Source organism: Antennarius striatus, chromosome 17 (genome assembly GCF_040054535.1).
Source record: "Antennarius striatus isolate MH-2024 chromosome 17, ASM4005453v1, whole genome shotgun sequence".
Taxonomy (NCBI): domain Eukaryota; kingdom Metazoa; phylum Chordata; class Actinopteri; order Lophiiformes; family Antennariidae; genus Antennarius; species Antennarius striatus.
Window position 1 is genome coordinate 8,519,031 of NC_090792.1, and position 16,805 is coordinate 8,535,835.

General features: G+C 43.3%; 1 protein-coding gene across 5 annotated transcripts in view; it reads left to right on the plus strand.

Annotated features, from left to right (window-relative positions):
• Nucleotides 1-16,805, plus strand: part of LOC137610611 (AT-rich interactive domain-containing protein 1B-like) — a 172,620-nt gene that overhangs the window by 11,379 nt on the left and 144,436 nt on the right. For all 5 annotated transcript variants that reach the window (XM_068338283.1, XM_068338286.1, XM_068338287.1 and 2 more), the window contains exon 2: nt 13,338-13,541. In XM_068338283.1, the coding sequence (XP_068194384.1) occupies nt 13,338-13,541 (204 nt within the window). The remainder of the gene's footprint in view (nt 1-13,337; nt 13,542-16,805) is intronic.

Genomic DNA, 16,805 nt, shown 5'->3' on the forward strand with positions numbered 1-16,805 from the left:
GGTGGAGGAGGTGATGGAGAGGCTCCACTGTGAGGGCTGCGACGTACATCAGAAACCATTACCCATAATGGCCTCTTTCTCCCCACCATGCATATCATTCCCATTCCCTCCTCTGACATTTATTTTATGACCGTTTACATATATTCACAAATATTTAATACAAATATTTAAATAAACAGAATCAGGGGCTTCGGCTGAGGTTTGATGGTGTGTGTGAGTGTGTGTGTGGGGGGTGATGGAGGAGGGAAACGGGGGACAGATGATGACATTCATTTCTGAAATGAGCTGAGGAAGAAAAAGAAGACAGGACCGGGTTGGGCTGTGTGTGTGTGTGTGTGTGGGGGGGGGGGTTGTGGGAGAACGGTGGGAGGAAAGGCAGCAGAGGAGAAGGAGGAGAGAAAATTCTTTGCTTGGCTCCAATCAAAGTGGGCGGAGGAGGATGGCGTGTTTTTTAGCTTACGCCTGGCTGCAGCGGTGACAGACAGTTGTGTATGTACATGTGTGTGTGTGTGTGTGTGTGTGTGTGTGTGTGTGTGTGTGTGTGTGTGTGTGAATCTATGTGGCTGTCTGGATGTGTGTTCATATGAGTTTGCACATTGTTGCGGGGCTCATCAGTCAGCATTTCCTGGGGACGTGGGAGGACCCGGGGGGGAAGGCCCTCATCGTTTGTAAAATGCAACACCATTTGTATGTTTTACCACCAAAGAGATCAGAATCAGACGCCAAGTAAAGGGAAAGAATAACAGCTAGAAACAAAGTGTAAAGCAGCAAGCTGAAGCGTTAGAAACGGTATAGAGGACATAGGGAGGAAGGGAAGATGAGGAGGAAGATTTATGTCTTTTTCCTCACGAGAGGAAGATGGAGAGAAGGCGGGTGTAGAGAATGAAGGAGACAAAGGTGTAGAAATTTAAATGTGGAAAGCCGAAGTCGTCCTGGGGTGTGGATGGCCGGTCTTGTGTTTCCTGGCGTCAGTGGGAGGCCCATTACTGTCAGGCTAATCTTAAAATAATTAATTGCGAAGTTGACGCTTTTTAAAGAGTATTGTAATTGAATCCTAAATTAGGCTTGGGAAAGGGGACGCGTCCTGCTTTGCTGCAAGTCTGTTCCCATTCTCTAGTCGTGCGCGCGCACACACACGCACGCACGCACACACACACACACACACACGCACACACACATATCGGTTCATGCACGCAGGCGGGAAGGAGGAAAAAAGACAACAGGCGAAGGAAATGCTAATGAAATGCATATTTGGGGAGAAAGGGGCCATCTATAATTTAGCTGTGCTCTTTGAATGTGAATGATGTGTGTGCAAGCACTGTGATTTATTTTTGTTGTGCAGAGGGATAATTCTGTCAGAGTAGGCTTTTATTCTTGTAAACAAATGTGGGGAAAAGAGCAGAATAAAAGTGGAGTAATAAAGTAAACAGAATGTATGAATACATTTAGCTGCTGGCATGAATAATTTGTATAAGGGACGAAGGGGTGTGATGAAAGGGAGATGACGGGTGTAAGAGCGGTGATGAAATTTTGGGCCGGCCTCCGTTCTGCTGGTTTCTTGCACTTTTCTTGTTTAATTGTTGTGTGATTTGTTTCCACTGGATTAGCAGTTCGTACTTTTTCCTTTTCCCACACCCCCACACGAAGGCAGAGCTTAGCCCTCGCAGACACGTGCGCATACCCAACATGCACCTTGTAACCCCCCCACTCAAGTCCTCCGAGGCCCTTTTTTGCGAGCCTCCTAGCCGAGGTTCTGTTTAACACAGGCACACAATGTGCTACCACTTACACACTGCTGCCCACATGGATCCTCCTGAATGACCCCTGGAAAATTTTGGGCTATAGAACATTCTGGATCAAAGGTCCGGGTAAAGCGTCTGCCCTCCATAAACGTCGACCCTGCTCCATAATTTTGGCAGGAGCTGGTTAAGAAAGATGGTATGGGTTGGGAGGTCAGACAGACGGTTCTGCAAGGCAATAATGGAAACTAAGTGGTCAACATACTCCGTCTGTTAAGAGAAAATACAGATGCTGGACACAGCAGGATGGTTTAAGATTCTGGAATGACCAGTGGGTCGGAACCAGCCAGAAACTGTCCAGTGTCGATTAATCTAAAAAGAGTCTGCATGTTTATGGATATAATGGATGCGATTATCATTTTTACTGCATTCATTTCCATTTGTATAAAAAATTGGCATGACTCAAAGTTAGTTTGTTGAGTATAATAGAGAAGCCCCGCCCATAAGTTCTTCCTATCATAGTTGGAAATTAAGATTTTTCACTCATTCATTCATCTTCTTAACCGCTGTGTCCGCTAGAGGCTATCCCAGCTGACTTGTGGGCGAGAGGCAGACTACACCCTTGGCATGACGCCGGTGCACCGCTAAGCCACCTGAAAGACAAACAACCGCTCACGCACACACTCACACTCACACGTACGGACGATTTGGAATGGTCAATTTCAACTGAAGTGCATGTTTTTTGGAGGTGGGAGGAAGTTGGAGAACCCGGAGAGAACCCATGCAGACACGGGGAGAACATGCAAACTCTGCACAGAACAGGACTCGAACTCAGAACCGCCTTGTTGTGAGGCGACAGCACTACCGACTGCGCCACCGTGTCGCCCAAAACTGAGATTATTTATCATTGGTAATTAATTTAACCACATGTTTGTATTTATATTATTATAACACCTTGTGTTTGATTTGTTCAGTGTTGGCACAGAGATTAGTCCACAGAGTAAAGAAATAAATACTATAATACAAGTTGCAGTTATTCAAATGGCTTGAATGTTTCCTGCTAAACAGCCTCAATTTCACCTCCGCAAACACACCAGAACCAGTCCAACCGCTCCCACCAACATGTTGGCCCTTGCCGCCATTCACTCAAATGAGCCAGGCCGTGCACTTCAGGTTCAGCATTATCGTCATCTGGATTGCAGTCCTTGTCAAAATTGAAATACAATGAAATTCTTCAGCCGTGGCACAAGAATCTGGCTGCATATATATGACAAACATTTATCATGCTGTTTTCCAAATGTTTGAAACCTATTCAACTCCTATTTGGCCCAGATCTGACAGCTATAAACTTGGCTCAGAACATCCCATTATCTCCTGGCTGACTGGGATGAGTAACAGCACCGAGGACAATATTGTGGTCTATCTCAGCGCGGCTGACTCTTCTGTCTCTGTGATCCCTCTATCAATAAGGAACACAGTCCTGTCAGAAGGCCTGCCAACTGTCTGGCTGTCCACGCAGCCTGCTCTCTATGCAACATCTGGACACAGATGGTACGCACAGCTCACACAGATACACACACACACTCACACATACACACACACACACACACACACACACAAACACACACACACACACACACACACACACATACACACATTTCGCCGGTTCAGGCCTCCACACACATTCATAACCGTGAACATAGTTAGCTCACATATTGTTTTCAGAATCACTTTTATCCTTCTCCATAGTCTGTAAAATCAAATATATACACTGCTTCACATGAACACTGCCATGTGGCTGAATTTATACAATAAATACTCATACACACACATGCAAAACTTGTTCTCTAGAATTGGTTTCGTGGCAAAATCTGCAGATTGAAACCAAAAGATCTGTTGCCTCTCCTGGGAAATATGTACATGGCTCTATATTTCTATCCTGTAATAAAACCTGAATATAAACAGGTCAGCGTTCAGTGTGAAAACAGTTTGTGACCAGGTATCTCCTTCTGACTGTAGATTGGTTTGCTCTGGTATAAAGCCTCTCTGCTACTACACAGTTGCAAAATGCTGATTTTAGTAAAAAGCAAGATTTAGCTATTTTTTTTAAATTTTCTTTCTCATGAGCCGATAAAATTTGGTTTAATTTTTTTTGGTGAGCTCATGTCCAGATCTAATTTAAAGTCCTTTCATGGCAGATATCACTCAATTTCCTTAGTCATATGCTAGTCGTGTGGTCTGGCAATGCCGCTCCACCACAAACATTGCTGCCCTGGAGCTCGGTGGTAATGGAAGTGAATGGGGGAGTTAAGTGTGAGTCAGAGGTGTGTGTGTACACTCAGACCATGCATCAAGGCTCCCACAGGCCTGGAGCCTTTCATCGATCGTCTCAACTCCCCCACCTCATGTTCCCAGCCAACTCTGGTGATTGATTCCCAGTCAGGGCCCTAGAGATGGGAGGCCTGGCCCCAGCTCACACAGCCTGGGGCCGCCCAGAGGGTGACCTGAAGGGGCTGTGAGGTGAGGAAAGGCAATTTCCAGGGCTCCTAACCCAGGTCGAGGAGCCTATTTCTGGGGAAGCCTTCACAGCGGGCTGGGGGGGAGTGGGGGCTCACATTCATTACAGGAGAAAATTAAGGCCACGTCTGCTGCTGCTGCTGCTGTGACCGCTATATTGAGGTGTGGGGAAAACAAGTAGGGGTGGTGGTGGACTGTGTGTTTGAGTGTATGAACATGAAAGGTGAAAAGGTTAAGAGATAGTGGTGAGACTTTGGTAGGGAGGGGGGCGGTACCTTAACATGTTATTACACAATCTGTCACAAGCATGCACACACCAACACACACATACACACTCTTCTATTACGACAGAAAGCTGGAATGAATTTTCTGACTCCACACAGACTGTTCAAGCCTCTAACCTGCCGCGTTCCCACAGACCCTGAACATCGCTGCAGCCGCGCACACGATCCCACCTGGTTGCACCACTTTTTCATTTCAAAGTGACATAAAATAAAGTAGAGAAGGAAAAAATATTATATGAATTTTTTTTCTGATTAACTGTGCAGATTTCCTGCTGAGCCATCAAAGGTGGGGGCCTCGCGTATCACGCCGAGTCCTATAATGAAATCAATCTGCTCCAAATGATTTCAGGTGACTTTTAATGAGTATCTAATATCTACCCGAGGAAGGAAGGTCAGGATATCTGTTTGTTATTTGGGATTTTGTTTTGTTTTTCCAGTGATGGATCACCTACAGGAGAAATATGGACGGTTTTGCCTTCGGAGTACTGGGCAGAGCTCCAAAACAAACAGCCTGAATGTAAATCCTCAATTTTAGTGGGAGGCCTCTTTAACTGCGCCGTAGGTGCGACATAATTTGACAACTTGCTTAATTTAGATAACTTATATTTATCAATTCTTTGATGAGACACATTATTTTAAAGAGCACACCTGTGTTTCCAGAGCACCAAACAAAATCCAAGCAGGAAAAGGTGGAAAAAAGGGGTTTAATAATGGGGGGGGGGGGGGTTGTTATTGTGGTTTTGATTTAAATGGAGCTTTCGCATTCATAATTTACTCTGCTCCCTCTCCTTCAAAGGCCAGCCTCCCAGCCTGAGGAGATCGTTAAGCTTTGCCTTACAGGGAAGACTAATGGATGGCAGAGAAAGCCCCCTCAGGACCCTTTAGCATCATTTCTGTTGGTCTGCTCGCTTAGTATTCACTTATGTATTTTCACCCTACTCTGAGCACAATAACATGAATAACCATTGCTAATTCATAAACACACTTGGCGATACGGGACCCCGTTCTTAATTATCCAAGCTGCAGAAACGCGGTTCCTCTCCAATACCATTCCATTAGCAAAGGTGGTGATTTCCTCGAATAAGGATGGGATCTAGTCTGCATATTTAATACCTGCTTTCGGCTTGGAGACAAGCGAAGCGAAAGGGCAGCATATTTACTCATAGCCTGCTCTCTCTCTCTCTCTCTTTGGGGTAGATGAAGTTATTGCTATTTTCCTCCATCCTGCCACTTATTTCTCTTTCATTTGGTCGTGTAGCGGCATCTCCCCACCGGTTCTCAGGGCTAGGGAAGTTAGAGATGAACACATTCCTTTCATTCCTCTGTGGCCCTTAGATGAAATGGAGTTTTTCAGCGGCCCTCTGTTGTCCCATGGTTACTGCAGGCAGGAGGCACACTGAGAGACAAGAAAAGACTAGGAATGTGGCAAGACTCTCACATCAGTAACAGATTCTAAGAAAATAGGCAAGCAGCGCTGCAAGGTGCCTTCAGTGTTTCCTGGAAGCATTTAATTTGCATTGGTTTCAAAGAAGTTGCCGTGCTGCATGGTCTCACCTGCGGGCTTTTCAATGGGTTTTCCACCCAGTGAGAAACTTTTTCAAGAGGAAACACTGATGGTTTGCAGCAAAGCTTGTCAGATGATTTAAGAACACGTGCTCGGCACATGAAATAAGCATGACTGTGTTAGATGAGAACCTAACTCCATAAATACAACAAATTCCCCGTGGAAAAAGTTTTATCCTCTAACTGGAATGAGTGGATTTTTATCATGTCTGCACCTCCTAAACTGAGTGAATCCAGTTTACTGAACTGCATCCTGGCAGGAGTTCTGAACAGTAAATCTGTGAGTTGTGTTCGTCTACATGCATTTGCAGAAGATCGCATTTATATATTTTCGTTCTCTAATGGTGTGTCACAGGCATGTCAGCTGCATCTCATTTTGTCATTGAGCCTCTCTCTCTCATCTTGTTGCGCTGCGTCCTTAGCTTTTAGCTTCGGCAAGGGAAAAGGGCTCCAGCAACCTCGCGACCCCAATCTCACGCCAGACAGATAGAGCGGACACTCTTCTCCTCCTCCCTCTCCTCTTCCATCCCCCTCTTCTTTACTCTTTTAATGATGTTTTTTTTTTTAAATTGTTTTGCTACCTCTGATGGGGTACTCCACAACTTTTCCTCGTGCACAGGGGGTGGTTGTTTTTCTCAGTGTTTGTTTGCCTGTTGTGCAAGGATTGGTGTCAAACACCGATCGCTGGCTAAAAGGAAGACACAGGAGAGAGAGGGAGCGATTATGTGCATTGCGCCAAACGCTGAACAGCAGCCTCGTTTTTATCCTTCTGCCTTTTATTCTCAGTCCACACCATCATGGTGGAACACACACTCTGTATGTGTAGGTTAGCCTTCCTTTCCTTTATGGCTGTCACTCTCTCCCCTAATTTCATGCTTCTCCTTGCTAGCCAGCCTTCATGCCTAACTGCCTGTGCCATCCAGGCATACTGGGCTGAGGAAAGGCAATTTGGCTCTAGCCAGCTCCCCATGGACTAGTCTCCACACTGTCATTCGTTATGAGACTTTTTGCTAACAAGGAGACGCAGGTTGAGATTGTATTTCGAGACATAATTCACTGAATTGGGTCCCCTTAACAATGAAACGCTCACAAGGGAATTAGTCGTGCATTCAGTTCAAATACTTGGCCATCCATTGAAATTATAACAAGATTTTTAGGATGGGGGGGGGGTCAATTGATAGAAAATATCTGACAAGGCAAAGCTTTTAGTGAGTGAACTGGTTGGAATCCTGGTGGTGATATGTAGTGACGAATCGATACTAAACAGTCTATAATCTATTCCTCATGGAGACCAGGCAGGGAGGAGTTAACAGTTGGCTGCTCCTCTCCTCTCCGCTTGATGACATCAGTATTGTCTCTGCATCCATGAAATTAATTTTTCTAATCTTAGTCAGCAGGAGCGGGGGAATTTGCACACATTAATATGGAACTCGATCGCCCACTGCTGCAGTCTCTCTTCTCTTTTCCCATCTCTTCTCTTTCCTCCCTTTGCATTTTTTGTAGCCTGAAAGATTAGGACCAAATACACCGAGTACTGAGACTTAAAATGTAGAGCTTTGGTCTGGAGGCCGGAGCAGTCTGGGTCCCACAATGTAATAGGAATTTGAGAGCGCTCTGCTCCATGGTATTAATAAGTAGCGTAAAAGTCAAGGCTGATTGTCCCGGCAGACCAACAGGCTCCGGCTGCAGCATGTTGATTCTCCAGAGGCAGACACAGCACAGAAGATAAAAGAGATCTGCTGACAATAATCATCCTTATTTGTTTGTGCAACACAAATACAGACAGGCTAAAAGGATTTCATTATACAGGTCTAAACGCCTGGTGTATGCAGCCGTCCTTCCAGGAAAAAAAAGGAGAGGATAATCAATACCAAAATGCCAAACTGGGGCTAATTTTCACACACAATCAGATTTGATGAGTCTTTCCAAGGTGATATTGAGAACAATTTGCACCACGAGAGTACCAAATGGGTCTTAACACCCAATATGAATCCTATTTTTGCACATTACAATGAGGACTTTGGAGTATCCAAGTACCTGGGAACATTGAGCTTTAGAGCGACAATACTCGCTGTAGCAGCTAGTTCATTGAGCCTAAAATGGTCCTCTAGGAAATGTTACTCATCCAGCAGGAAAGACCTTTTATTCTGGAGAATATTAAACAACCAGGTGATTTAAAGGAACATAAAAGTTCACTGAACTGCTCTTTGTAGGCTCAAACTGTTTATGAAAGAGCTGCTGCTTAATTAGGCACACATGTAGAACAATAATGGACGCATCAAGGAGAATATTTCACAATGTTTTAGGATGCTGTTTACATTTTTAAAAAAACGTTACTGTGTTAATTTTATTTTATTCCCAGTCAGATCTCATGGGTTTGCTTTTGCACCTGCAGTGTGGTGAATCAGTCTGTCGCCCTTTGACACAAAATAATGTCACAATGAGGACCCATCTCGACATCACTGCTGTTAGATTACACTGGGCATAATGACAGTAGCTTCATGCGTCGTCTCAGGGCATGTCTTTAAATTAAATAATGTTCCACAAGCAAAAGAGGTATGATCATGCAGCCATGTCTAGATCTACAGTGTGTCATTTTACAAGTGGTTTTTACTAAAATTATTTGCCATCCCTGGTCCCTGATTTTCTTGCTGCTGCTACCTGCTTTTAAAATCTGTCGATGCTTGTTCTTTTATTTCCTTCCACCACACCGGTCAATTCTCTTACTTCCTTCGCTGTCAGATCAGAGGTGGAACAACAATAACGGTCGATTACACATTCTGGAACAATTAGGTGCAATAACAGTAATAACAATAATGTAATGACATAACAGCCTCGTGTTGAACAGGCTGTGTAAAAGGGTCTTCTGTTTACTCTGTGTGAGTGTGTGTGGATGGTAAACAAGGCGAATGTAGGGCTCCTGCAGACAACTGATGATTCTGTCACCGAGTGTGAAGGACAAGGGTAACAATAGCCACAGGGACACAGTGTGGTTGGTGTGAATGTCACCCTGTTCCAACATGTTCATCCACCACGCCTGATCAACCGCAAGATTTTTTAAAAACAATTCCTGCATTCACACTGAAATTGGAATAATAACCTTTACTAATATTGTTTTATGTTTGATCCCAGTGTGCATCTCATAATCCAAATATCTGAGCCTTTTGTGTCAAGCATTTTGTCTCTTTCTGATTAACAACTTTGCACATTAAAGCGAGGAGCAAAATCATTTTTGCAACATAAAAATGTTGAGCTCAGAAAACCAATTTAGCAGGTTTCACCCCACAGTAATTTCACCCATGTTCTGTTTTAATGGCTTTGTTTTATGGGGGGGAAAAAAAAAAAAAAAGCTCAGCAGAGTCAGAACACTGGAAAGGAGTTCATAAATTGAATTTTAAATTTAGCAGTTGAATTACTATTGTCTCCGATGCCTCCTCCTCCTCACCCTCCTCCATGCCCAGATGAACAAAAGTGAAAAACATATTTGAAGAAAATAAAAAACAATTTCTGAATATTCCCTCCAGTTTTTTTTTTTTTATCTCCTGTCCCTCCTGGCACAAACACAATTCACTTCATGTCATATTCATAATTTTTTTTCCTAAGTACAGCCATTTCTCTGAGGGGAGGAAAAAAAATAATGTTTCAATTTGTCAAGAATTGTTGTCTTTTTTTTCTTTCTTTTTTTTTTTGTGCTTGCTGGTGCGGGAGAAATTGTGAGTGTATCTCTAGGAAAAAGCTGCAGTGGGCTGAAATCTCATTTAATGGAACTTGTCATGAGAGCAGATATGAGGCTCGGTCTGGGGGAGCGGAGGATACTCATTTTTTGTCCTTGTGGACAGGTGTGGATAATGCCATGAGCGGAAGATGGACCAATGTATCTGGTAGCTCTGTTGTGATTTGATTGTGGGTGGTTTAGTTTAGAATTGCTCTCATGTATGTGAGAGGGAGGGAGTGCCTGGGAGAGAGATATCAACAGTGAGAGCCAGTGGAAGGTTCTAATAATACACGCTACTGAGAATGTTTAATCCAGCATCCATCTCTGCACTCCCAAAACTCTGAAGTAGTTTTCTGTGTCCACTGCCCAGCAGATTTTCTAAGTGCTGCAGTTATTTGGCAGACATGTGAGGGTGTTTACTTTTGTTGCACTCAGCATTTTTTGGCTGAGCTGGTGAACTAGATGGAGCTGGAGAGGTGGAGGACGGGGGTGGGGGTGTCCCACATCACATCACGAATGGCACAGCACAATGGATTTAAAGAAACTAAAGAAGAATTGCACGTTACTGTTTCCCATCTGTGTGTTTGTGTCCATGCACTCCTGTGATTAGATGGTGTCCACACTGTACAAAGGTAGGGGCTGGTCATGTGACCAGCATCTAGCTCTCACTAGGATTCATCTGACTGGAGTACTCAGATGCTCTGAAAAGGAAAGTTGTCACTGCTGTATGTGATCACATAAAATTCTGTATGAAATATTCATGTTTTTATAGCATTATGTATTTCTTATGATTAGGAGCAAATAAGCCCAATGGTTTTTTTTTATACTCTTCTTGCATGTTATCTTTCTTATTCTATATATATATATATTTAAATTAGGTGTGTATGTTTTTTTAAATAACCTTGTAACTGAAAGGCTGTTTTGCCATCTGGATCTATTTGTACTGGCTTACCATATGTGAAAGATATTCCCCTATATGAATGTATACATAAATATCTACCATCACTTCAATAGAACAAGAACTAAATGCTAATTTATCCAAAGTTCTTAAGTACTTAAAAGTAAAAACTTGATATCTCTCATCAAAAAGTCATGACCTAGTTGTTTAAGATGATCCATAGATGTTGTTATGAGAGTTTTAATTTAAGAATTACTTATTCTTCGAAGTTATTATTTTAATTGTTTCCCCAGCTCCTCTGTAAAGACTTATTTTGGCTTATTTAGCAAAAAAAAAAAAAAAAAATCCTCCTGCGCAGCAAAGAGACATGTCTCAACTCCAGGATTGAGATGCTGGTGTTTAGATTTTCAACTGAACTTTACTGAGTTCTTTTTTTATTTTATTTATCTGATCTTTTTTTCCCCCCTGTTCCTCTTCTCTCCTCTGCTTTACAACCTCATCATTTAGAATGTTTTCTTTTCTTTTATCCATTCAGGTATTCATTCCAAGGTTTTTTTTTTCTCTTGTCTTTGATTTTGAAATGTCTGAAAACAGTTTGTAAAAGGAATTAAGATGAATTCCGCATTAAGTAAACATGATCACAGACAGTCGTGGTCTCACACGGGAACGCACCTCAGTAAAATTTTAAAATGACTCCAAAAGATTTGGTATGATTTGGTATGATTTGAAATAATTTTAGCAACAGAGCTTGAAGGTCACGCATGACTATTTCATAAATACAAATAATTTTCCATTTCAGACATTTAAAAACAAGTCTTTTTAAATGAATCCATATAGCGATCATTTTGTCAGATGATACATCAGCTTTGTCCGCTGGTTAAACGTTTCTTTTCAGCTCGGTAATGCACTCTGTGACTTCAGCTTCTGTAAAGTAGAGAATGATCCACTTATTGGTAGTTTCATACGCGAGCGAGGGCAATTAAAGGGCGCAGCGACGGAACAAAATCACCCATTAACACACATGCGTAGAATAAAGGTGTTTATTCCTCTCTTTGGATGAAACACTCGTGGAGACGCAGACCTTTGCAGGATCACCCTTCTCCTTATGCACACCCACATATCACGCTGTGAAATATCTTTTAAACACCCAAGAGTGCTTATTCCTCTCTCTTTCCTTCTCCATCTCTCTTGCCACCCAAACACACTTATTTCATCTCTCTCTCTTTTTCATCCACTCTCTGTGAAATAGTCCAAACTACTCCATACACATGCCTCAGTAGACAAAACCACTTTAAAGCTGGAGAGCCGTAACCGAACGCGCGTAACCTGCTGAATAAAGTGCTCCCATCCCCTGACGTGTCTTCTTGATATTAGCCTCGCAATATGAGGCAGCTGCAATTTCTCCTCTATGCTAGACAAGGTGATATTGAGTTGGGGAGAAGAGAGGGAACTGAGGAGGGAGCTGGTGTTGGCGGTCATGGAAGAGGAGGAGGAGGAGGAGGAGGAAGAACAGGAGGAGTGTGGGGCGGGTTGGTGGAGATGAGAGAGGAGAAGTGTGTGTGTGTGTGTGTGTGTGTGTGTGTGTGTGTGTGTGTGTGTGTGTGTGTGTGTGTGTGTGTGTGTAAGAAACAGTAGGAACAAAATGCCATAAATCACGCATGATCCTGCTCGGCGGCGGAAGAAAAATGTAGAGAGGGAAGATGGAAGGAGCCCACATTATCTGCCCAGCAGACAGACAAACACGTCGCTACGGGTGACGGATTAGCAGTAGTCCGATGCACTGTACCATCATTTCCCGATGGCTCACTGAGACCCTAAACAATAAAAAAAACCCCAAAAACTTACATTGAATAAATTGAAGAAGTTGCCCTTGACGCACCTCCTTCTACTCTTCGATCTTCTTTTTTGATCATTTGAGGATCTTGTCGCTCCGGATGGAGATACAAAAACTTCCCCCGGGGGTTCATCCTGGGATTTGAACCAGCAAACCTAAAGCCGCTTCATCACAATCGTAATGCGATGTGTGGATCCACGCCAGCCTCTCAATTCTTATTTGTTCTCTTATTTTCGCTCAGACGAGCGCGCACTCAAAGGTAATCATTGCGCGTTTTGTGCCAGATTGCTGTGAGCATCAACGCAGTGAAAGGAGAGGCGATTCTTGGCACCGCTGGTTTGTGGTTGTGGGATCAAGGCCATGGAGTTTTTATTGCTATTGCTTCCCATCGTGTTAAACAGCATTTACAACACTCTCCAAATCCATTAAAACAAAGATAAAAGCTTTAGGTTTTAATTAAATCATTTTATTTTGGCCCTCCTCCTGATAGCGGCGCAGTAAACATCTTTGCTTACTGAATTCCAGTTGTATTTCATTTATGACCTGTAGACATTAATTTAAGGCTTCCACTCACTGCGCAATTACAAAATAAATCAATGCTGGCTGTGGTTTTGGAGTGTGTGAGCGCTAAGTGGACTTCTGTCAGGGGTTCCAACTTGGCAGATGGTGGATGCTTTTATTTGAACAGCTCTCAGTCAACCATAAGCCACCCCTTGTGAGTCAATTGCAATTTTTAACCCAGACATGAAGCTGAGGATAAATCATTTACCTGTGTTCTGCTCTACAGGTGTCCTCCATGGACTTCATGGCTATGAAGCGCTCCCAGCTGTACGGTATGGCCAGCAATCCCTACTCCGCGCCGCCACAGGCAGGCGGCGGGCCTTACCCCCCCAGCCAGACGTACGCGTCACCTCCTCCTCACAGATATCCAATGAGCATGCAGGGGAGGGGCCAAATGGGGACGAGCGGAATGCAGTATCCCCAGCAGCAGGTACGTCAACAAACAACACAAGCATCGTCTTCTTGTTTGTGCGCCTCAAACTGATTCCTGAACGGGTCACCCACCCCCACGCCCCCCGAAGCAGAGTCTGTCACCGGATTTGTGAGCATGTTGCTGAGGGACATTCCCTCCTCTTGGTGAACATTCTCCAGTGATTTCACCCTGAAGGCTTGGCGTGTTCAATTTGAGACGCAGCCTAAAATACCAGGGAGCGCATCGCATACCCTGGTATGTGGGGGTGTCAGTCCTGTTCATCACTTAGTTCCCCTCCAAGTCCCACCGGAGGAAGATGGATTAGACTCTCTATCTATGTGTGTGTGTGTGTGTGTGTGTGTGTGTGTGTGTGTGTGTGTGTGTGTGTGTGTGTGTGTGTGTGTAAAGTCTGCAGATTTTTGTAAGGAAGCTCTCGCATGTTTATTTTCTATGTCTTCATTCGTCTCTGGTTTTGTGAATACATGCATACTGGTTTAGATACTGATTGTGTCTTTGACCATGTGTGTGTGTGTGTGTGTGTGTGTGTGGGAGAGTGTGTGTGAGTGTGTAATTGGTAAACAGACACAGCACAGCTGACCCACGTCATAGTCTGTCTGTTTGACACAGCAGGGCTGTGTTGGAGACAATCATTCTTTTGTGTGCTTCATTGAGCCTTAAGCAAATCTCATTTGGACTCGAGGGGCATGTGTGTGCGTGCGTGTGTGTGTGTGTGTGCGCGTGTGTATAGTATATGTATGTGTGTCACATTAACAAATCTGTTTTGTATAATTTTTTTTTCTTTTTTCGTCAGCCCAGTCCGGTCTGTAATTGGACGTGGCTTCCTGGGCGTGCGAGCTTCCACACATAGAGTAGCAGAGAGAGAGAGAGAGATGTTGAGACGAGGGATACTCAGATGCACTGACAGGCAGACTTCACACATTTTCTTAAACTATTATAAAAATGTGTATATATGCAGTGAAAATTGTGTGTGATGGTATGCAGAGAAACTTTTTGATGTATTTTTATGATAAGCATCGTGTGTAGACAGGGATGACTTTACAGACAATAGCAGAGTGTTTTCTAGAGAACTGCGGGTGTGATGCTGAGTTTGCAGAAATTTCAGGTGAAACCAGAGCCTTACCTGAGGGACAAAATTATTATTGTTTCCTCTTTACTGCTGCTCCATCGATCCTTCTGTGATCCTGACGTTACGCTCAACATCAATTTCATCAGTTTGGTGACAGCAGAGAAACTTTTGCTGCCCAAGACGGTCCTTAGCTTTCTTACGATGTTGCGTTTTAGCTTTATGAAATCTCATGAGAACATGTGCCACCAAGAAATCAAGATGATGCTGTAGACCAGTTCGCAACAATCAGATGTCTGAGTCACATGAAAGCAAGGATGTTTAAAACCATCTGATGTTTCTTTGTCATGATTTAGAGCTTTTAGGAGGGGACTGTAGCATATTTAATGGGCATATTGTTTACGGCAGTACTTTGAAATTGTCACAGAAAAAAAAGATTATTTAGAAGAAAAACATGCTGTGTATTATATACAGTATAATATTTATTTCTAATTCAGGATTGTGTCCAAAGGGTATAAGTAAATGTTTGAGGGTATGGTTGACATGGTTCCCAGTTTCAAAAAACCTGTACTTTTTTGATAATTTCTTCTTTTAAGCGTCTCAAAATCAAAATCTATGACAAACTTTATGCATGTAGTGAAGCAGCGTGGGATCATGGGAGTTGTCTTTCCTAAATTTGGTGTTGACTCAATCAGAAATATTAATGGATGAGGTTGTGTTGTCTGTTTGCTGACTTTAGTTTTTGACTCTCCTTGAACTAGAGACAGGCAGGAAAGTTTGGGATGATGTTCTCAAACAAATATTTAACAGTAACACATGAGTATAGTATACTCATCATCATATACTATACTGATATGTGCACAAAGCATGAACACAGCTGGGAGCCTGTGGACTGCATGAGAAGACAAGCGGTGCAGGGAGAGCGACGCCGATGCATAAAGACAGTTTGTAACATGTACAAAAACACACCCTCTGTACTGTGTTGTGATGAAATCCTCAGGCGTATTACATAGCTTGAGCGTAGTGCCATGGAATGTAATTAGTTCAAATAAAATTAGTCGTTCATTCTGGCTATAGCCATGGGAAATGTGCTTCTAAAGTTTCTAATTATCTGGCTCTGGCTTTAAGAGCGGTACCACCACATTGCCTATCTGCAGCCGGTGAAATCCAGCCCACAGTAATGAGTTCGGAGGAGGAGGTTTAATTCTACACTCTCAGACGAGTGTAATGAGGCTCACCTACAGAAAAGCGGTCAGGGGTCTGATCAGAGAGGAGCAGGGAGGGCTAAAAAGGAGTATCCCACATGTGAACCGCACATCGCACTGCATACGAAGCTTTACAGTGAGTATTAATCACACATCAAAAGATGCGGCAAACGCAGCGTAGATGGACGTGATTAATGCTGTCTGTCGGGAGAAGAAGTCAACCTCCGTGTTCAGAACCTCACAGCTGCGCAACATTCTGCTATTTTGACTACGGCTGCACTGGTGAGGAGGATTTTGGGTGATGTAAGACACGGCACACACAATCCCCCATGATGCATCGCGCTTCAGGGCTGAGACCTTAGCTTGTCATAGCTAAACATGCTGGGATGTTGCCAGGCAACGTGACGTCTGCAGAGATATGCATATACATCTATCTCTGTTCTCTGTTCTGTGTGTGTGTGTGTGTGTGTGTGTGTGTGTGTGTGTGTGTGTGTGTGTGTGTGTGTGTGTGTGTGTGTGTGTGCGAGCGTGTGTGCACGCAGTGTATGTGCGTGAGAGGGGCTTTAGCAATTGAACAAGGAGTCCTCTTTGATTTTCGTTCATTATTATGATTTAATCCTACTAAAACAAGCCCAGCTAACATTAATTGAAATAATTCTGTTGCTACATATACATTTAATCCAGTGGAGGAACATCATCAGACCAGGCCTCAATTATTACTGGAATTTCTTTTTTAATGAAAGGGTAAGGTATTTTGTCTCTCAGTGATATCTAGCTACATATTTGTTGTTGCCTTAGCTTAGGCTTTAGGGATATCTGACTGTGATAATTATTATTTGTATTTCTCCCCCATTCCCCATCATCTCTAGTATTCCTATCTAATAATAATATAGAGGATGCCAGAAAACAGACACGAGCACTACCAGAAAATCCGCACACCTCCCTGTAAACAGTTTTTATTGGAAATCCTTCATTCTGTTAAATCCTCCCTAT